The sequence below is a fragment of the Malaclemys terrapin genome, chromosome 20 (genome assembly GCF_027887155.1).
Source record: "Malaclemys terrapin pileata isolate rMalTer1 chromosome 20, rMalTer1.hap1, whole genome shotgun sequence".
In the NCBI taxonomy this organism is placed as follows: domain Eukaryota; kingdom Metazoa; phylum Chordata; order Testudines; family Emydidae; genus Malaclemys; species Malaclemys terrapin.
In genome coordinates, this window is record NC_071524.1 from 10,431,069 (window position 1) to 10,453,181 (window position 22,113).

Consider the following 22,113-nt stretch of genomic DNA (forward strand, 5'->3'; position numbering starts at 1 on the left):
TATTGTAATTGATTATTATTATTACTGATTATTGATTGTTATGATGGATGATTGATTACTCCTGACTGTAGTTGATAATGGTTACTATTATCAGTTACTAAGTGCTGTGATGGGGCACATCACTGATTACTCAGGTTAATTATTGATTGCTGTTGATTGCTGGTTGATTAGATAGTGGCTGATTCTTGATGATTATTTGATTATTGATGGCTATTATAAATTGCTGTGACAGGGCATTGATTACCGATGGCTCGAATTGATTACTGATTACTACGGATGGCTGATTGCTGTAACGTACAGCAGATTATTGGTGACCTATAAAGGATTGGTTACTGATAGGGGCTCTTAGTGGTTGGTGATTAGTTACTGATTGCTGGGGATGGGCCGCTGGGGTTGTTAGCGGTTGGTGATGGGTTCCTGATTGTTGGGAACTGGCCATTGGGGCTGTTAGCGGTTGGTGATCGGTTACTGATTGCTGGGGACTGGCCGTTGGGGCTGTCAGTGATCGGTTGTCGGTTACTGATTGCTGGGGACTGGCCGTTGGGGCTGTCAGTGATCGGTTACTGATTGCTGGGGACTGGCCGTTGGGGCTGTCAGTGATCGGTTGTCGGTTACTGATTGCTGGGGACTGGCCGTTGGGGCTGTCAGTGATCGGTTACTGATTGCTGGGGACTGGCCGTTGGGGCTGTCAGTGATCGGTTGTCGGTTACTGATTGCTGGGGACTGGCCGTTGGGGCTGTCAGTGATCGGTTACTGATTGCTGGGGACTGGCCGTTGGGGCTGTCAGTGATCGGTTGTCGGTTACTGATTGTTGGGGACTGGCCGTTGGGGCTGTCAGTGATCGGTTGTCGGTTACTGATTGTTGGGGACTGGCCGTTGGGGCTGTCAGTGATCGGTTGTCGGTTACTGATTGTTGGGGACTGGCCATTGGGGCTGTCAGTGATCGGTTGTCGGTTACTGATTGCTGGGGACTGGCCGTTGGGGCTGTTAGCAGTTGGTTGTCCGTTACTGATTGCTGAGGACTGGCCGTTGGGGCTGTCAGTGATCGGTTACTGATTGCTGGGGACTGGCCGTTGGGGCTGTCAGTGATCGGTTGTCGGTTACTGATTGCTGGGGACTGGCCATTGGGGCTGTCAGTGATCGGTTACTGATTGTTGGGGACTGGCCGTTGGGGCTGTCAGTGATCGGTTGTCGGTTACTGATTGTTGGGGACTGGCCGTTGGGGCTGTCAGTGATCGGTTGTCGGTTACTGATTGCTGGGGACTGGCCGTTGGGGCTGTCAGTGATCGGTTGTCGGTTACTGATTGCTGAGGACTGGCCGTTGGGGCTCTTATTGGTTGACGATTGGTTGGGGACTGGCCATTGGGGCTGTTAGCGGTTGGTGGGCGGCTACTGGTACCAGACGACCCGATATTTCGGGGTTTGTCCCGCGTCCCGCCAATCTGTGATCGGGACACAATTTGCCCCGATATCCACCGGCAGGGCTGACTCGGCTTCCGGCGGGCACCCCCCTAATGTGTCCCGATATTGTCTTTCCCTCATCTGGTCACCCTAGCTACTGGTGATCAGTGGCCGTTTATCGGCACCAGACATTGATTATCACCAGCTGGGCACCGAGTATCGATTAGTCGCGGTGCAGCCGCGGACCGGGGGTGATCAGGCTCACTGCCCAGCCCAGGGACGGGGGGGTTACTGCGCATGTGCACAGCCGCTCTCACGCGCAGAGCGAAGGGGGGTCCAAGCTCCGGCTATCTCCCTGGCGCCGGAAGTGGGGCTGCCCCTAGTCACGTGGGCACGGGTGCTGAAGCTCGGAAGTGTTGCTGGGGGGAAGGACTGGTTGGACGGTCGGCGGAGCGGGGGAGACGTTTTGCTGAGACACCGGCCGGATGTGAAGGGTAGAGGGGAGCGAGCTGGTGGTGGTGGCCCGGTGAGTTCCCCACTGCCCCCCGGAGATAAACACCCCTCCCCGGGAGAGAATGGGCCCGTCCGCGCCCCATGCGCGCAGCGGGGCGGGCGAGACCATTTGTGCGCCCGGGGAGGATGGGGGAGACCAGGGTGAGGATGGGCTTGCGGATGGGGGAGACCATTATGTGGGGGGGATGGAGGGGGATTATGATGTGTTGAGGGTGATTGGGGCGGGGCGTGGATGGAGATGGGGGATACTATTGTGTGCACCCTGAGGGGGGGATGTGGTTGCAGATGGGGGGGAGACCACTGTGCATGGGGGGGGGGCAGGAAGGGGATGTGGGGAGACCATCTTATGCACCCTATGGGGATGGGGTAGCAGATGGGGGATAGTAATGTGCGGGGGGGCAGGGAGGAGATGGGGGAGACCATTGGGGTGGCCGTGGATGGGGCGGGAAGACCAGGGTGGATGTGCCCTGTGAGGAATCCTTGATCCCAAGGTAGAAGGGGCCCTTCCCATAAACTAGCACGGCCCAGAGAACTGCCCCACACTGATCCCCGGAGCAGAGATCTTACAAAAACATCCTGTCCGGGTTCAGAAATGGTAAGTGATGAAGAATCTGCCATGACCCCAGTTACCTACCTTCTTCCAATGATTCGTCACCTTCCCCATTGTACATTTACACCTTATTTCCAGGCTGAATTTGTCTGGCTTCAGCTTCCAGCCATTGAGTCATGTTCAAGCTTTCTCTCCTAGATTGAAGAGCCTGTTAAATATTCCCCATGTAGGTTCCCATTTTAAACCAAAACAAAAGTCCCTGAGCCCACTCTTCTCTCAATTCCTTTCCTCCAATTCCATCCGAGGCCCTCTCCAATCCGGCTTCCACTCCCAACACTACATTGAGGCAGCTCTCACCAAAATCTCCAGTGACCTGTCGCTAACCAAATTTCAAGAGTCACTGCTCCATCCTCATCCTTCTTCGCCAGCCACCGACCTTTGATGCAGTTGACCATGCTATTTTTCTTGCAATCTAGTCCTACTTGGGCTTCTGTGACTCTGTCCTCTCCTAATTCTCCTCCTACCTCTCTAATCACTCCTTCAGCATGTCCTTCGGAGAATCCTCCTCACCCCCTCCCACTTCTGTAGGGTGTGTCAAATGTGGGAATTTTGCTAATATCTGTATGATTCATATGCGTGCCTCAGTTTCTCTTTGTGTTTTGCATTGCTGTGCATAGAATGTAAAGGGTTAAAAAGAGCAGTAGACATGACATAAGACATTGGGTCAGGTAATTGTTGTCTGGGATGGTATCAATGGGCTGTTAAAGGACTGGCTGAAACCAATCCAAAATTAATGGAGGATCCTGAAAAACAATGGAAACCTGAATAGCAGGGACTTTCATGCCTAGCAACCAACAGCCAAAAGGAAGGAAGCAGACCAAAGAAAGACCCTGAGCTGGAGAACAAAGGGGGATGTATCAGGTGGCTATGTTAAGAGCTGGTCTTTGGAGAGAGACAGACACTGTCACCTGAGACAGACAGAGAGAGAGCCAAAATGGATTCTAGAAGCTTGGCTGGGTGGAGCCCTGGCCTTGGCCAGTCTGAATTCTGTCTTCACCTTTGCTTCTCTGTGCTAACCTAAGGACTGCCCTCCTGTGTTCCAGTTGGCTAATAAACCCTGCTCTGTTTTGAAAGGGCTGCCTGGTGTCATTGAAAATCCTTGATGAGGTGCCTTGATCCCGGGAGAGGGCAAAAAGACTCTGAACAGGACTCTGTCTCAATGAGACTTGCTGGCAGAGCTCACAGGGTGAAGAAGGCGGGCTGGAGCCCAGAGGCCCAGGCGCTGAGGCTTTGAGGCTGTGTAGCCCACCCTTAAGGAAGAAGGGGGGGTCTGGCACACTGATGGGGTTCCTCCAAGGAGCTGTTCAAAATCTGAGGTATAACACAGATCCCATGGGCCTGGGACAGTTGGTGGTAGAGGTGGGATGCTGAATACACCAATAATATTTTGCAGTAAGTGACTTGCAGCAGTCAAAACAAGATTAGTCAAAAGAAAAGGCAAAACAGTGGTGTATATTCACCTCCCTAAGAAGAGCCGTGTACAGAAAGAGGGTTAAATGTTGGGAAGTTAAACAAGGCCCAGCTCATTGCATGGCCGGAGAAGGGTGATCGAGCCAGGGTCCAGGCCCAGGTGGAGTCCTGAGAGAGTCTGAGGGCAACAGAGGCAGTAGCAGGGTGTCCTCACGACTTGACTCCCCATTGCCAGAGTTGGAACAGTGGAAATTGGAGCTGGAAGTGAGGAAGCTTCAACTAAAGGAACAGACACTAAAGGACCATGAAAGAGAGTGAGCTGATTGATAGAAACAGTAAAAACAGGAGGAGGAGCAGCACCAGCATGAACTGGCTAGGGAGAAGTGAAGGAGCACAAGTTCCCAGAGAGGGGTAGGTGGGGAGAGACCATGGGAAGCCAGTAACGCAAGGAGTCTAGATACCAAATTGCCCCAGTTTATGGGGAAGTGGGATATAGATGCCATTGAGAATGCTTGCAATTTGAACCTGGTTGACCCTGTGGACTGGCTTCACTGTCTGACCCTGTTATTTGGTCCCAAGCTATAAGAGGCATATAGCCAGCTGGATGGAGTTGACACTGGGGGCTTTGTTGCTTACATTTGAATCGACACCTGAAGCTTCTAGGAAAAGGTTTCAGTGTGTGCAAAAGATCCAGGGTGTGATGTGTTTGGAAGCCACTACCCTGATGGGAGAATCTCTCTACAAATGGGGTAAAAAGGTGCAGGCATCAAAAAAGATATTAGAATTGGAAAAAGTGCAGAGAAGGGCATCAAAAATGACGAGGGGTATGGAACAACTTCCATATGAGGAGAGATTGAAAAGACAGACTGTTCAGCTTAGAACAGACGATTAATGGGGGGTAATGACAGAGGTCTATAAAATCATGAAGGGTGTGAAGGAAGTGTTATTTCCCCCTTCACATAACACAAGAACCAGGGGTCTCCTGATGAAATTAAAAGGCAGCAGGTTTAAAACAAACATAAGGAAGTACTTCTTCACACAACGCACAGTCAGTCTGTGCAACTCGTCGCCAAGGGATGTTTTGAAGGCCAAAAATATAACTGGGTTCAGAAAAAGAATTGGAGAAGTTGATGGAGGATATGTCTATCAAGATGGTCAGGGACACAACCCCATACTCTGGGTGTCCCTAAAACTCTCACTTCCAGAAGCCTGGACTGGATGACAGAGGACAAATGGCTCTAATTGCCCTGTTCTGTTCATTCCCTCTAAAGCCTCTGGCAGTGACCATTGTCAGAAAGCAGGATACTGGGCTAGACGGACCATTGATCTGACCCAGTAGGGCTGTTCTTACATCACTACGCTGGAGAATTTATATAACTTATTGGTTTGAAACAACTCCATGGGATCTGTCCCCATGAGCTTAAAATGTGGTCAGTGAACATGAAGCCTAAGGTGCTTGTAGCGCAGGCCAACTGGGTGATGAATTTGTGGGTGGTAGGGCCCAGTGTTGAGAACACTAAGACCCAGGTTGGGTACCCAAAAGGAGTCGGGGGGGGGGGGGGGGGGTCACACAGTTGCCCCAGAAGTGGGATTTGAGTTAACCCAAACCAAGGGAGACAGCCGATGTGGGTTGAGCATCTCTGAGAGATCCCAAAGACCTGTGGTGTAATATCTGTGGATATTGCCCAAGGCTTGAAGAAATGAGGTTTAAACGGGACTCTTGAAGGGTTAGCTTGGTGAAAGCCATCCTTCCCAAGCCTATGTGTCCCCAATGAGGGAGACGTGTGTGTGTGTGTATGCGTGCTCTATGCCCTGGGGATAGGGGAGACCATTATCTGTGAATGTATCCTATGGGGGAGATGTGGGGGAGACCAGTGTGTGTGTGCTGTATGGGGAGGATGGGGGAAATCATTGTGTCTGTGCTCCCTATCGGGGGTGGGGTGGGAGAGACCATTTTTTGTGTGTGCGTGTGCCCCCTTTGTGGGGGCATAGGATGAGGATGGGGGAGACCACAGTGTGCACCCTCTGAGAAGGAAGAAACCACTGTGTGCACCCTATGGGGGGTGGATCAGCCTTCTGTGCATTGGGGCAGAGTCAGTGTCAACCTGTGAATTGCTTCAGGCACCTCATATCACTGTTTTCAATGTCAGTGCTGCAGGTCGGTTGCCTGCCCATCGGGGTGACCTCCTGTGCCCCTCAGCTCAGCGGGTATAGCCAGCTGGCGCGGCGCTGGTGGCTGCATGGAGGCTCTCTTGTTGCTACAATCATGATCCTGGCTTGCAGGGGGATTGGCCCAAACCAACCTGTGGGGGTGACTTGTGTCCAGCAGGGGCATCCATGGGGCCTTAGGTGCCAGTTTAACTGAACCGGTTTGCAGTGGTAGTGCTGATGTGCAGAAGCATGCAGTTCAGACAGACACATCCCTTACTCGAGGATTTATTGGAGGATACTCTATATTCTAGTAGACAGGTGAAGATAGAAGTTGATAAATACAGGTAGGAACCAAAGAGAAACAGTCAAACAAAAGAGTCCTATCCAGTTACACCACATGAAAGCAGAGGGCTAAATATTGACAAATTTGATAAGAGCTTGTATACAAATGCAAGAAATCTAAACATGAAGATGGGTGAACTTGGGTGCCTCATATTAAATGAGGATATTGATATAATAGGCATCACAGAAAGGTGGTGGAAAGATAATAATCAATGGGACACAGGAATACCAGGGTAAAAAATATGTTTCAGAGTAGCAGCCGTGTTAGTCTGTATCCGCAATATATCTCCTCAATATATGTTCCATTCTATATGCATCCGAAGAAGTGGGCTGTAGTCCACAAAAGCTTATGCTCTAATAAATTTGTTAGTCTCTAAGGTGCCACAAGTACTCCTGTTCTTCTTTTTGAGGGTAAAAAATATGTAAGGATGACAGAGTAGGCCATGCTGGTGGGGGAGTGGTAGAATATGTGAAAGAAAGCAAAGAGTCAAATATAGAAAAAAATCTTAAATTAATCAAACAGTACCATAGAATCTCTACGGATAAACATTCCATGCTTGACTAATATCAGTAGGAATATGCAACTGACCACCTGACCGAGATGGTAAAGGTGATTGAGAAATGCTGAGGGAAATTAAATAATCTACAGAAAACTCAGTAATAATGGGGGATTTCAGTTATCCCCATATTGACTGTGTACACGTCACCTCAGAATGGGATGCACAGATAAAGTTTCTAGACACCATGAATGACTGCTTCTTGGAGCAGGTAGTCCTGGAACCCACCAGAGGAGAGGCAATTCTTGATTTAGTCCTAAGTGGTGCACAGGATCTGGTCCAAGAGGTGAATATAGCTGAACCACTTGGTAATGGCCACCAGAGTGTAATTGAATTTCACATCCTTGTAGGGGGAAAAATACCAAAGAAACCTATGCCATAGTATTAAACTGCAAAAAGGGGAATGACACAAAAATGAAGAGGCTTGTTAAACAGAAATTAAAAGGAACAATCACAAGAGTAACATGCCTGCAAGCTGCATGGAAACTTTTTTACAAATCCCATAATAGGGGCTTAAACTATATGTATACCCCAAATAATAGTTTAAAGAGAGAGGACAGTAAGAGGACCAAAAAATGCCACTATGGCTAATCAACAGAGTAAAAGAGGGAGTTAGAGGCAACAAAGATGTCTTTTTTAAAAATTGGAAGTCAAATCCTATTGAGGAAAATAGAAAGGAGCATAAACTCTGGCAAGTTGAGTGTAAAAGTATAATGAGGCAGGCCAAAAAAGAATTTGAAGAACAACTAACAAACGACAGCAACTAACAACAAAAAAGAAATTGTAAGTAAATCAGAAGCAGGAAGCCTGCCAAACAATCATTGGGGCTTCTGGCTGATCAAGGTGCTAAAGGAGTATTCAAGGAAATAGAGGTTGTTGTGGAGGAGCTAAATGAATTCTTTGCATCGGTCTTCACAGCAGAGGACGTGAGGGAGATTCTCACACCTGAGTCATTCTTTTTAGGTGAAAAATCTGAAGAACTGTCCCAGATTGAGGTGTCGATAGAGGAAGTTTTGGAACAAATGAATAAATTACTATCTCTTCCTGAGAACTTACTATTGTTTATTCAACCAAGATTTCTGAAGAAACTCAAATATGAAATTGCAGAAATATTAACTGTGGTATGTAACCTATCGCTTAAATCAGTCTACCAGATGACTGGAGGATAGCCAATGTAATCCTAATTTTTTTTTAAAAGGCTCCAGAGGCGATCCTGGCAATTATAGGCTGGTAAGCCCAACTTCAGTACCAGACACATTGGTTGAAACTATAGTAAAGAACAGAATTATCAGACTCAGAGATTGGGAAGTGTCAGCACAGCTTTTGTAAAGGGAAATCATGCCTCACCAAACTATTAGAATTCTTTGAGGGAGTCAACAAACATGTGCATATGGCTGATCCAGTGGATATTGTGTACTTGGACTTTCAGAAAGCCTTTGCTAAGGTCCCTCAGCAAAGGCTCTTAAGCAAAGTAAGCAGTTCTGGGACTGGTGGTAAGGTCGTCTTATGGATCAGTAACTGGTTAAAAGATGGGAAACAAAGGGTAGGAATAAATGGTCAGTTTTCACAGTGGTGAGAGATAAATAGCAGATCTGTACTGGGACCAGTGCTGTTCAACATATTCGTAAATGACCTGGAAAAAGGGGTAAGCAGTGACCTGGTAAAGATTCCCAGACGATACAAAATTACTCAAGATAGTTAAGTCCAAAGCTGACTGCGAAGAGTTACAAAGGGATCTCGCAAAATGAGGTGACTGGGCAACAAAATGGCAGATGAAATTCAGTGTTGATAAATGCAAAGTAATACACATTGTAAAACTCAATCCTGACAATATATACAAATGATGAGATCTAAACTAGCTGTTACCACTCAAGAAAGAGCTCTTAGAATCATCGTGGATAGTTCTCTGAAAACATCCGCTCAATGTATTGCAGCAGTCCAAAAAGCTGACAATGTTATAAATCATTAGGAAAGGATAGGTAATAAGACAGAAAATATCATAATGCCTCTGTATAAATCCATGGTACGCCCACACCTTGAATACTGCGTGCAGTTCTGACTGCCCCATCTCAAAAAAGATATTTTAGAATTGGTACAGAGAAGGGTAACAAAAATGATTAGACGTATGCAACAGCTTCTATATTAGGGGATATTAAAAACACTGGGACTGTTCAGCTTAGAAACGAGGCAGCTAAGGGGAGATGCAATAGAAGTCTATAAAATCACGAATGGTGTGAAGAAAGTGAATGGGCAAGTGTTCTTTACCCCTTCACATAGCACAAGAACTAGGGGTCATCCAATGAAATTAATAGGCAGCAGGTTTAAAACAAACATAGGGAAGTATTTCTTCACGCAATGCACAGTCAGCCTCTGGAACTCGTTGCCAGGGGATGTTATGAAGGCCAAAAGTATAACTGGGTTCAAAAATGAATTAGAGAAGCTTGATGGAGAATAGGCCCATCAATGGCTATTAGCCAACATGGGCAGGGATGCAACCCCACACTCAGAGTGTCCCTAAACCTCTGATTGCCATAAGCTGGGAGTGGACGACAGTGGATCACTCAAGAATTGCCCTGTTCTGTTCATTCCCTCAGGGGCACCTGGCATTGGCCACGGTCGGAGGGCAGGATACGGGGCTAGATGGACCTTTGGTCGGACCCAGCATGGCCATTTTTATGGTTAAACAGGCACAACTCTGCATGGAGACAGTCCCTTGTTGTCTGTCCTGGTGCTGCTGAGGAGGCCGCGGAGGCGATGGTTGGGACGGGGTGACGCAGGTCCATACTGTCATGCTTGGTGTCACATGAACCGAGCCTGGCCCTGAAATGCTTTAGCAGGATCCTTTCCTGCTGTTGCAGGACCTTTCTGGGGTGTGGGTGCCCCCAGATAGAGGGATGCAGGCCCCCCCCCCAGCTCCTGAGCCAGTGGGTGTGGGAGGAGTGGCATCGGATCGTGCCCTGCGCAGGGCGTCGGGTATCTTTGGCCTGTCCCTCAGTGTGAGTGAGCTGTGAACGTCCTGTGTTGTACTTAAAGTACTGCACAGGATCTTTTCAGGGGGAATAAGACAAAATGTCACATTTATTAGTAATACATGTATTCATTAACACTGTATTATATGCATATAATATATTACACTTACACTCACACACACACACACACAAACACACTCCGTCTTGTTGTTACCAATTAGTTGCTCCCCTTAACTTCACTGGCCAGGTGAGTTAGATGGGGGAGGGGGTGGAGCCAGGTTTCTGCCAATCCGGATCGATGCTCCCATGTTGACAAGATGAGACCCGGGGTCCTCTGCAAGACACCTCACTTTTATAGCAGCTTTCCTCTTATGCAAATCTATACCAGCTTCAAACTCTGTGTCCATTGGTCCTTTGTGCTGCTTTCTTTTGAGTGTTGTCCCAATGCTGCAAAGAGGGTGTTTTCAAAAGAAGGTGCTTGCTTCTAACCCCCGAGGCCCTCGGTATGTCTGCTTGTTTTTAATGAGCCCACTTGACACGTTTTATTGTCCTTGGGTCTGGCTTCCAGCCCCTCTCCAACAGTTGAGGCTGTCTGGAGGTGCTGCCTTCCATGCCTTGCTCATCCACACCTCATTCATTCAACAGGGCAATTGATTAAGAGTGGGGAGGGAGAGCTCTTGTTCTACTGCTAGCAAAAATAAATTTTTCTTCTATCTTATTCTATCCTTAGGGGCTATAATATTATACCAAGGGCAATGCAAAGTTTCTAAATGATTCTTTGATACAAAGTCCCATGAAAACAGAGGTCACACGTGGGTAGACCCACCACAAGGTTATATGAAGAGGCACAATGTAAAGTCATATGAAAATTATCAGAGATTTATCTACACCTGGCCTCTGCTGGTGAGGGCAAGTTCCTCTGCACTGGCCAGGTGTAGTCACGGCAGGACCTTGGGGCTCCTCTCTGGGAGGCAGAGTCTTGGCCCCCCACACCTTTTCCCCCTCCCCTCCCTCCTTGAATGCAGAAGGTCGCTCTGCCTCCCGCAGCCTTGGGTGTGGGTCCCGCAGGCTCCCTGCCAGGGAGTGGTGTGCTGCCTTGGGCGGCAGGCTCAGCCATCCGGCAGGGGGTTATCATGCTGGGCGAGCTCATTGGGTTCTGCCTGGTCCATGCAGCAGGACAGCTCCTTGCTGCCTGCACCTCCTCCCCTCCCCTCCCCAAGAGAGTCGCTGAGGCTGATGGGTCCCACCACAGTGAGCCTGGATACAGACTGCCCCCATGGCCGAGGCCTCCAGTCATCCAGGACAGAGTGCTAATTCCTGGTGCAGTGACCCTGTCCTGAGCCCTGTCCTGTCCTGGATACTTCCTCTAGGGGACCATAGGGTGGGGCCCCCCTCACACATGGGGGAGGAATGGGGGCAGGGGAACCCAGGAGCCCCCAGGGGGGGAGAGCATCCCAGAGGGAGCATTATGTGGATGTGAGCCATGTGTCATCCTGACCATGCCTTGAATCCCCTCCTGTCCTGCTCCTTGTTCTCCACTCCCATCCCTGTCTCTGCTCGCCCAGCTCTCGCCCACCTAGATTTGGTTTTCACCCTCCCGTCCCTGGAACAGTTGTGCCCGTGTCTGAGCTACTCCACTTGGCCAAAGGGGTGGTAGGACATCATGTGTGGGAATGGCATAGACCCGGGTAATGGCCGATGGGGGAAGGGCCATACCCTGTATCCTCCCCTCCCTCCATCATTCACCATGCACTTCCCTCCCATCCACGTGTCCGGCTGGTGCGGGTGTTGCCCCATTCCCTCTCTGCCTCTGGTGAGCTGATTAGCATGGTAACTGCTGCAGGTGAGCCATGGAAAAGCCCTTTCTCACTGGAATAGGTGCCTGGAGATTGGGCAGGGAGCTGGGCGGAGGGAGGTGGGGGCAGAGGGAGAGGCAGGCCTGGGCGGGTAGTGCTAGGGCAGGAGTAGTGGGCCTTGCTAGTGTGAAGGTGGCCGTGCCAGGCTCTTAATTCTCCATCCTGCTCTTTTGCAGAGGATCCTGCCTGGAACGGGGGCTGGCACCCACAGTCATGGAGGATGATCTGGCTTCTCCTGCCAGCAAGGCCCCGTCCCCGCTGAGCTGTATCCGGATGGTCCAGGCGGGCTGGTCGGAGAAGGAAGACGGGGCCTGGGAGCGGAGTGGAAGCGTGCGGGATCCAGCGATGGTGGGGAGCTCTCCAGGGCGACCCGGGAGTTCTCCCCCTCTTTGCCCACCCAGCCGGTGCCAAGGGGAGCATAGCCCTGCCACCCCCCAGGACACTGATGAGTCAGGCCAGAACCAGAACGGGGGAGAAGAGGAGGTGGTGTCCCCTCTGTGCCAGGAGCCACCCCAGTCCCCGGCTCCAGGGGAACCACAGCCCCGCAGGCCGTTCCGGCGGAAGCACCGGCTGTACATGAAGCTGGCCCCTGGCAAGGTTACTGTGTCCCCAAGCCAGGACAGGGGGCAGCCAGCCACTGCCGAGGAGCCAGGGCCCTCTCAGGGCAAAAGGCTACGGCTGCTGCGAGGCCAAGCCAGCAACTTCCGGAGGAAGAAAAGACCCTTGGAGAATGGCCAGGAGGCAGGGCCTGGCAACGTGGGGCCCTCCCTCCCACTCCGCCAGTGCAGTGGGGAGGAGGGGCAGGACCCGGCACCAGAGGGGGAGGAGGAGGCGCAGGGCTTGGCATTGAAGCGGGAGGAGGAGGGGCAGGGCCTGGCAATGAAGCAGGAGGAGGAGCAAGACCAGGGCCTGGCACTGGAGTGGGGGGAAGAGGAGGAGAAGAGGTTCAGCTCCCCCAGGTTGGCTGGGCCCGGCACCGCCCGCCCCAAGCCGGACTTCGTGCAGCTGATCGATGAGCACGGGATCTACTCCACGGCCAAGCTGGTGCTGGGCAGCGCGGCGGGTGAGCTGGATGAGGGGGTGGTGCTGCCGCCACACCTGAGGCGGGCAGGCCCCCAGCTGGAGATCCGGGAGGTGATCGTGGACGACAAGCCCTTCGCGTGCAGCGTGTGCGAGAAGACCTTCAAGCGGGCCTGGGAGCTGTTCAGCCATGAAGTGGTGCACAACGAGGAGCGGCCCTTCCACTGCGACCTCTGTGAGGCCTCCTTCAAGCGCCACTCGGACTTCAAGAGCCACCGGCTGGTGCACACCGAGGAGCGGCCCTTCCACTGCGAGATGTGCGGCAAGAAGTTCAAGCGCTCGTCCAACCTCCAGGAGCACCGGCGCATTCACACCGGCGAGCGCCCCTACCAGTGCGCCTGCTGCGACAAGAGCTTCAAGACGCCCTACGAGCTGCAGCGCCACATGCTCACCCACTGCACCGAGAAGCCCTTCAAATGCGGCGACTGCGGGAAGGACTTCCCCACCTCCAACTCGCTGCTGCTGCATCAGCGCCAGCACTGCGACGATAAGCCCCACGTCTGCGGCGTCTGCGGCAAGAAGTTCACCTACGGTCACAGCCTCAAGGTGCACGAGCGGGTTCACACCGGCGACCGGCCCTTCGTCTGCCCCATCTGCGGCAAGGGCTTCAAGCAGTCCAACGCCCTCTCCTCGCATGAGCGGGTGCACACCGGCGAGCGCCCCTTTGTCTGCAAGACCTGCGGCAAAGCCTTCAAGCAGTCGTCCTACCTGGTGATCCACGAGCGCTCGCACACGGGCGAGCGGCCCTACAAGTGCGAGGTGTGCCAGAAGGCCTTTGCCCGGCCCTCGCTGCTGCTGCAGCACCACCGGGTGCATAGCGAGGAGCGCCCCTACAAGTGCAGCTTCTGCGACAAGTTCTTCAAGGACCTGGCCTACCTGACGGTGCACGAGAAGGTGCACACGGGCGAGACCCCCTACAAGTGCAGTGTCTGCGACAAGGGCTTTGCCCACCCCTCCAACCTGCTGCAGCACCAGCGTGTGCACCGCGACGGCTGACCCGGCTCCTGCTCCAGCATGCCCCGCCGGGGAGTGCGGCCCAGGCTGCATGCAACTCCCAGTGGTGCCACTCTAGCTGGGCCCATGGAGGCTACATCTCCCAACGTGCACTGCAGTCCCTCGTGCATTAGGGTGAAGCAGTGCATGCTGGGAGGAGCAGTCCAGTCAGGCCACACCCTCACACTATAAGTGGCACTGAAAGCTCCTATGTGCGCATTGGGTATGGGCTAAAGGTCTGCGGAGGGCTGGGTTGCCCTGGCCTGAGTCGCTGCTTGGCTCCAGGGCCCCGTGGCCCTTCTCTGGGCACTCCCTGGAGCTCGGGGAAAGGGAGGAATGGTTGGCTCCTCAGTGAGGGGTTTGCTCCATGCCTGTCCTGCAGGGGGCCAGACTGTCTCCTCTGTGCTCCCCAGCTAGAAAGGGGTTTGTGAGCCCCATCTCTGTGCCATTGCCCCATGGCAGCCTCCCGACAGGATCAACACACAGACTGGGCACAGCCAGGATGGCCCCTTGGGGCTGCTCCATCAGCATCCCTGTGACCCAGGGTTCCTCTCCTTGGATAGCATGGTCCCTGCCAGGGGATCGCAAGCTGGCAACTCCCCGTGTAGCTGGGAGGGGCTTTCTGGGCTCCTGGGTGAGCCCCAGGGGGATGGGAAAGCAGGTTCCTTCTCAGTCAGTGACAGGGCTCCCAGCTGCCTGGAGCTGAGCGGAGCTTCTGCTCGCTGTACCCCACTGCAATGAGGGCTGGGGAGTCAAGCCCCCATCCACCCAGTTTTGGATGCTGGGTTGCTTTCCTGTGGGAACTGAACCCACAGGGTGAGGGCTGGGCTACAGCCCCTCGCGTCTGGCACCTCCAGCCCGTGGGCGCTGGGATGCGTACGTGACCGAGTCACACCCATCGCTCCACAGACAGAAGGGGAGGTAATGAGATCTGCTCAAATCTTTTCCCCTCTCTTGGTGTCGTAGTAAGAAAACAACTTACATCACATCCAGATCGGGCTCTCTGAGCCTGCGCTAAGTGTGCACATGCCAGAATGGCGTACAATGTGAATTATAGCCCAGAGCCACTTCGCTGCTAGCTGGTGCCAGGCCCACTCCCATGTGCTGTCTGCTCTGCTGGTCTGGAGAGCTGCCTTGGGGACTGGAGAGTCGGTGCGGGGAGTTCTCAGCTCTGGGTGGGTGTTGGGTCTGACACTTCTCCATGCTCGGGTTAAATAGGTGTCAACAGAAAGTCTGGATTCCCCACCCCCACCCCCATCCTCGCTGCGAGTGGACGGATCTTGCTCCCTACCCTATGCCTGGCCACTCATAGGATCTGCCAGGAACAGTGGACTGGCAGCCTGCATTTCTCTCTCACAGTAAGTCGGGGAGGGGGCGAAGGGCAGAAGGGGTTCCTCTAAATATCATCCAGAAGCACCAGCACATAAGCGATGGGTGCACCCCAATTTCCCTTCTGAGACAAGAAGCTACAAAGGGGGGTTGAATGAGCCCTCCCATGCCAGGCTGGTTCCTGGCCCCTCTGCCCTGGGAAGGCAGGGGTTAAAGATGCCTGCTGTGCCAGACTGCAGAGATGTGCAGCCAGTGGGAGTTCAGGGGGCCCTGCTAGCCGAGCTGAGAGACTGGCGCCCTGGGTGACCCACACGAGAGCTATGGGGCGGCTGTTGCTGGACCCTATGCGTCCAGCACACCAGCTCATTCTCGTGGGATCACGCACTGCCTTTTGTTACGGAGCGCCCAGGCCACCGGTAGACAGTACCTCACCTGGGGAGTGCTTTCATGTGCTAGCACCAGTCCCAGGGAGTGTCACCCTGCCGGAGCTCCAGTAACAGGTGTTCCCGTCTGCACTGAGTTACACCGGGCATCGTGTCGGTCACCTCGGCCCCTCCAGCTCCTGTCCTGGCAGGACCCAATTTGCTAGTGAGATCGAGGTTCAGTTGCAGCCGTTGGGTGCTGCTGGCCCCTGAGTGTGGACCCAGAGCCAGCGGGCCTGGCTGTGTGTGGAGTAGGCGGCAGGATGTATCCCCACCACCACTGTTGCTTGTGCAGGTGTGCTTGCTGCAGTCACACCTTTATGTGCACGTGTACCCACTGTGTGGGGCGCTCCCAGGAGCCGTGTGGGGTGTGAGGATAAATGCCTGCTACTGCTACAGCTAAGGGACTGCCTCCTTCAGTTCTAGCTCTAGCTGTCTGGGGTTTGGCACAGTAGGGCCGGGGTCAAATCCTGCTGGGGGTTTTCCATCCCAGTCCGATGAGTTTCCCACCTGTGGCTGAGCTCCCCTGTGCTAGTGCTGAGGGAATGTAGATGGGGCTGTGGGGGCCTTGCCCTTGTGTCACACAGCCCTGTTCTCGGGGGTTAGGAGATGTGGAGCCAGTTCCTCAAATGGCCAGTCCTCCTGCAGGGGCAGCAAGGATCGGCCCCCTTTCCTGCACCCATTTAACCCATTAACAGGGCACTGGAAGGGGAGTCCCCTGGTTAATGCCCTAGCAGCCTTGTCCCATCTGGGGCTGTGAGAGCTCCTGAGCCATCTGCCTCTCCAGGCCTTCTGAGGAGACCCTCAGGGAACCCAGCTCCCCCAGGGCACACAGTGCGTCCCCTCCCTCCCCCCTGTGCAGCTCCCTGTTAGTGCAGCGTCGATGAGGAGGCAGCTGTCCTTTATCTGCTCCATCCCCACCCCGCAGTACCCCCTTCTCTGCTCCAATGGGGAGCATTTCTGTAGCGAAGGCTGCTCAGAGGGACCCCCCAGTGGAGAAAGGACAAGGATGTGTGAGATGGGACCAGCGGCGCCACGTGTGCAGTAGCAGAAGGGTTTACAACCTCCCCCCTGTCCCCAGGGGAGCAGGGTGTGGGGTGAGCCAGGTTCTCCTGCGGCTGCTGATTGCACCCATCAGCCAGCAGTTTTCTCCATGGCTGCGTTTTGGGGCTCAGTGCGGGGAGGATTACTGCTAGCGTGGGAAAAGCCTGGGGGGCAGTCCAGACAATTCAACGGGCTGTAGCTGAGGTGAAGACGCTCTCAGACCCGCAGCTCCTGCATGGCGGGTGAGAGTCGTGTCAGCCGGTGCTGTGCCTGGGAGGAGATGGTTGCTCACTCTGCCCTCCCAGCAGCAGGGTACCTAGCTGCCCATGAGTCATGCCATGTAGCAGGGAGCTCGGTGGAGCAGACGCAATATCACGTTGGTTACAATGGTTCCTAGGGATCCATCATGCTGGGGGCCGTATGGACTAAGGGGGAGTCTAGCTGTGCCCTGCCGGCCTGCTGCAAAATACCCTGCGAGAGCCAGTTGCTGGGGTGAGGGGCAGCGAGCAGAGGCAGGTGCAGCGGCCTGGTGGGGTTCCCCAGCAAGGGGCACTGTCCCCATGCGGTTGGGGCTGCTCAATGGGCAGCCCAGGGATAGATGAATGCTAGGAGGTACAAGTCGGTGGTCTGGGTCCACCTAGAATCTGCAGCTGGGAGAAGTAACTTGCCCTATTGCTGGCGATGGGATGTTCTCCCCAGCCTCTGTGGGGTGCACAGGGGATGTGACCTGGCAGAGGAAGTGGCAGCGCTGGGCTCTGCCCCAGGCAGCGGTGGGTTGAGCAGTTCACCCACGCGGTGCCTGGGGGGTTCACCTGACAGCTGCAGCCTGTCACTGGGTGCTGCACCCCTGTGCTGTGGTGGCCGTGCCCTGCTCTGTTTTAGGCAGTGAGGTGTGGTCCAGCAGGTTGGCAATGTGTGGCCCATGGTCTGAGGGTACTGTGTTCACTCGGTAGCAGGCATGTTTGGTTCAGCATATGCCACACCCAGTGTGTATAGATTCCAAACACTAACCCTCCCCTGCAGGGGCCTGGCCTGGCTGCTGGGTGCCCATCCACAACTGGTTGGCATCTGCAGGGCTTGGCCATTCCCAGCATACCAGGGGGCCACACCCTCCCTCAGGAAGTTGGGGGCAGGGCAGCCTCTGGGCACAGATAATTATTTAAATGGTCATGGGAAATTTCAAGTTCCTGGGCAGGTCCTGCATCACCTGCACCCAGGAAGGAGTGTGGGGAGGAGGGGATGGGCCCGGCCTGCCTGCACCAGAAACTCATCCAGCCTTGGGGAGAGCCAGGTGCATCGTCACTACACACCTGGGCCTGCCTGCGTCTCGGGGCACGGGGTGACTGCCGGGCAGCATATCTGGGCACTGTCTGCTGCCAAGCTCCCTTCTGGTTCCTGTGGACTTACGGCTGTGCCTGCCCATCAGCAGGGGGAGGCTGGGGAAGGACCTTACCCAGAGAAGGTCACACGGGGCCAACAACCCCCTGCACCTAGACTCACCCTGCGCCTGTGCTGGCCTAGAGGTGCCTGGCTCCACACTAAACTCCCCAGCACCGAAGCCATGGGACTCTGTGCGCGGACTCTCACTGCCTCGGGTCCCCCTTTTGTATTGCTACTGTAGGGAAGGGTGGGGGACCCCCACTCAGCTCCTCAACACTAATTACAGGACAGTTATTTAACTGTGTCTCTGTCTCATCTCTGCTCTGTGGGCCGGTCCTGATCACAGCTCGCCAGTTGCTCCTATTATCCCATGGGGGTCTACTGCCACTGTCCCAGAGCCACCGGTTTTTAAATGTGGGCCCAGTTTGGTGCTTGTGGAAGAAGGGGTAGGGCAGGGAAAAGGGGAGAACAGGCAGGTGTTACCTAATCCATCTCCTGGAGCAATGCTGGTGTCCTAACCCACAACCCCTGCCTCCGTAGCCCTGAGGTGCCCCTCAACCCTATCCCAGCCCTGGTCCGTCCCTCCCCAGCGCTGCCAGTGACCCTCAATCCTGACCCGCAGCCCTCCTCCTCTCCCTCCTGCAGTGCTAGGACACTCCTGAAAAGCCGGGTGCTGTACAGTGGCTTTGTGACGTGCACAAGTGGGCTCCAGCATAAAATGACCGACTTTTATGGCCAAATGCAGAGACTGGAGCCAGTGCGTCCATTTGGTCTTTGTGCCTGTGGGTGGCTGACCTTCCTTGTGTCACAAGTTTCCATGGGGCTCAGCCACAGGCAGGGCCCCTTCTAGTCTGGCTGCTGCTTGGAATGGCAGCAGTTCTAACCCAAAAGATGCCAACTGTTCCCAAACATGCCTCTCTTCCACCAGTGGAACTGCAGCCGCCCCCCACGGGCATGGGGGGCGAGGTGAGCCTAGGAGTCAGGTTGGCGCTCACCCTGGAACAACCCTAATGGATAAACGTGGCCTAAATCAGAATAATAGGGTTGGAAAGGACCTCAGGAGGTCATCTAGTCCAACCCCCTGCTCAAAGCAGGACCAACAACAACTAAATCATCCCAGCCAGGGCTTTGTCAAGCTGGGCCTTAAAAACCTCTAAGGATGGAGATTCCAACACCTCCCTAGGTAACACATTCCAGCGCTTCACCACCCTCATAGTGAAAAAGTTTTTCCTAATATCCAACCTAAACTTCCCCCACTGCAACTTGAGACCATTACTCCTTGTTCTGTCATCTGCTACCACTGAGAACAGTCTAGATCCATCCTCTTTGGAACCCCCTTTCAGGTAGTTGAAAGCAGCTATCAAATCCCTCCTCATTCTTCTCTTCTGTAAACTAAATAATCCCAATTCCCTCAGCCTCTCCTCATAAATCATGTGCCCCAGTCCCCTAATCCATTTCACTGGATTCTGCTCTCAAATCCCCCAGGGTCAAGTCAGAGTCACCCATTCACTGCAGGTCTATAGCAGTGCTGGGTTGTATAGGGCCCTCTGCACTAGCCAGTAGACCACATGGAAATGAGCCAGCTGCCCAGGGTTTGAGCCTGTTTGCAAGCCATGGTGAGACGTAATTAAGTGAGAGCTCCCCCATCCCAACACCAGGGGGTCCATTCAAATTAATGTTGCACACAGGGCAAAGAAATCCCCCAAACCTCCACTGAGCATTGCCACCCCCAGGACTTTGAAAGTCATGATTTGGGCCCCTGAAGTCATGGGATTGGCTTTAAAATCATTCAGTTAAAAAACCCAGAATTCTTTATTTTTGTTGATTTATGAGCCTTTAGGGGTCACATTTTGAAGCTTTTCTTTGTGACCAGGAGGGCTACAAACCTTAAAAAAAAAAAAAAAAAGCTGGAATTCTGGCTTATGCTCACGATGCCAGGGGCTTGGGCTTTCAGATATACAAAAAATATTGCCAGACTCACAATAATCTCCTGAGCGTGGGCAGCACTGACATGAGCGTGCCCTGATGCAGTGATGGTCCCTAAATCCCTAGCCTCTGTTTGTCAGAGGGTGGAGACGGCTGGCAGGAGAGAGATCACTTGATCATTATCTGTTAGGTTCACTTCCTCTGGGGCACCTGGCATTGGCCACTGTCGGTAGACAGGACACTGGGCTAATGGACCTTTGGTCTGACCCAGTACAGCCATTCTTATGTTCTTAAGTCTGCAGCCAGCCTGACTTTCCAGAGGGGTGTGAACCAGCCCCATTCATCTCAATGGGTATTGACTCTGAAGTGTAAGGACGGCAATACAAATTGTTAGTGCTGTTCATTGTGGTCACACAGCTGTTAACGTTAGAGGCAGCATGCAGCTATTCACTGCTCGAGACAGAGGTTGCTCTTGGGGTTGGGCGCTGAGATGGGCTGCTGTGCTGCTGGTGGGAAGGGGGATCATAGAATATCAGGGTTGGAAGGGACCTCAGGAGGTCATCTAGTCCAACCCCTTGCTCAAAGCAAGACCAACAACTAAATTATCCCAGCCAGGGCTTTGTCAAGCCTGACCTTAAAAACCTCTAAGGAAGGAGATTCCACCACCTCCCTAGATAACCCATTCCAGTGCTTCACCACCCTCATAGTGAAAACGTTTTTTCCTAATATCCAACCTAAACCTCCCCCACTGCAACTTGAGACCATTACTCCTTGTTCTGTCATCTGCTACCACTGAGAACAGTCTAGATCCATCCTCTTTGGAACCCCCCTTCAGGTAGTTGAAAGCAGCTATCAGATCCCCCCTCATTCTTCCCTTCTGCAGACTAAACAATACCAGTTCCCTCAACCTCGCCTCGTAAGTCATGTGCTCCAGCCCCCTAATCATTTTTGTTGCCCTCCACTGGACTCCTGGACTCATGGGGCCCCAGAGGCTTGTACCTGCTGTTTTGTGCCTCAAGTCAGAGCCCGTTTCTGTAGCTGGCTGCCCTTGGACCCAGCACGTTCCACAGGGTCCTGTGAGCTGGGGAATTGCTGCCATTATGTGGAGCAGGTCTCTGGCCTGTGCCAAACAGGAACTCAGGCTAGATGATCACAGTGGTCCCTTCTGGCCTTGGGCTGTAGGAATTTCACTGCCCCCCCAAATAATGCCCTGGGGAACCCGCAGATGGTGACTCTCCTTAGCTCCATTGAGGGCAGGCAGCCCGATTCCTCACAGCCTTTGGGGTGTGCTGGGAGTCCCTTCCCCATCCGTGAAATGCCAGTAAACCAGCATCCTGTGCTGACAGCAGGGGGCGCTCTGGGTTCAACTAACCAACACGCTACCGCAGCTCAGTGTGGCTCAGGGCCCTAGAAGCTGCTTTTTACCCCTGGCTGTCAGTGCAGACCCCAGGCTGGCTGGCTAGCTGGCGCTGAGCTGTTTGGGGTAACTCACTTAGAGGGATTTAGCACTGACCGAAAAGCTCCTAGCTCTGGACCATTCCCAGGCTCAGCCCCAGACCCTGTGCTGTGCCCCAGACCTGCCCGTCCAGTCGGGGTGATGCTCATTTCACTCCTTCTCTCTAAGACAGTATTTTTGCCACCAATTCAGACCCTCGTCGGGGTTTCACACCAGCCCCAACGTGTCCCTCTCCTGGTTACCCATGTGCCATAGACATAGCACGGGCTGCACCCTGCTCTGGCATGCTGGGTATTGCCGTTACCTCTCACACCTGAGCAGCCTTGTGTGCCTGTGGGATTGTGTTTTGAATTTGGCTCTCTCCAGCGCTGGAGAAAGGCACAGACACCTGTGCCAGGGCTCATCTCCTGAAACCACGGGATGACAATTGGATGGCATTTTCCAGGCCTTTTTAGTTGGGGAGAAAAGCTTGGAAATGTGACCCGCCTGAGTGTGCAGAGAGTCTGTAACAATAGGTCCCAGAGGTGTTGCTCTAGGACACTTGCAGTTCTGGTTGGGCCCCAGCAACACCACCCCAGCAGAGGGGCCCTTTGTTTGCTGCTGCTTTCCTGTTGTGGCTCTACTGGGATGGCTCACAAAGCCCCCCACCCCTCCAGCCCCCAGAGCTCTGCTTA

General features: G+C 53.6%; 1 protein-coding gene across 1 annotated transcript; it reads left to right on the forward strand.

Annotated features, from left to right (window-relative positions):
- The first annotated feature begins 1,404 nt into the window (after positions 1-1,404).
- Positions 1,405-18,361, forward strand: LOC128826676 (zinc finger protein ZFP2-like). Its single transcript, XM_054010106.1, has 2 exons — positions 1,405-1,927; positions 11,986-18,361. Exon 2 carries the CDS (start codon positions 12,023-12,025, stop codon positions 13,883-13,885), a length of 1,863 nt encoding a protein of 620 aa, XP_053866081.1. The 5' UTR covers positions 1,405-1,927; positions 11,986-12,022; the 3' UTR covers positions 13,886-18,361.
- Positions 18,362-22,113: the final 3,752 nt, after the last annotated feature.

What these genes read in the sequence shown, in the direction of transcription:
- LOC128826676 (XM_054010106.1), top strand. Translation starts at nt 12,023, where the DNA reads ATGGAGGATGATCTGGCTTCTCCTGCCAGCAAGGCCCCGTCCCCGCTG.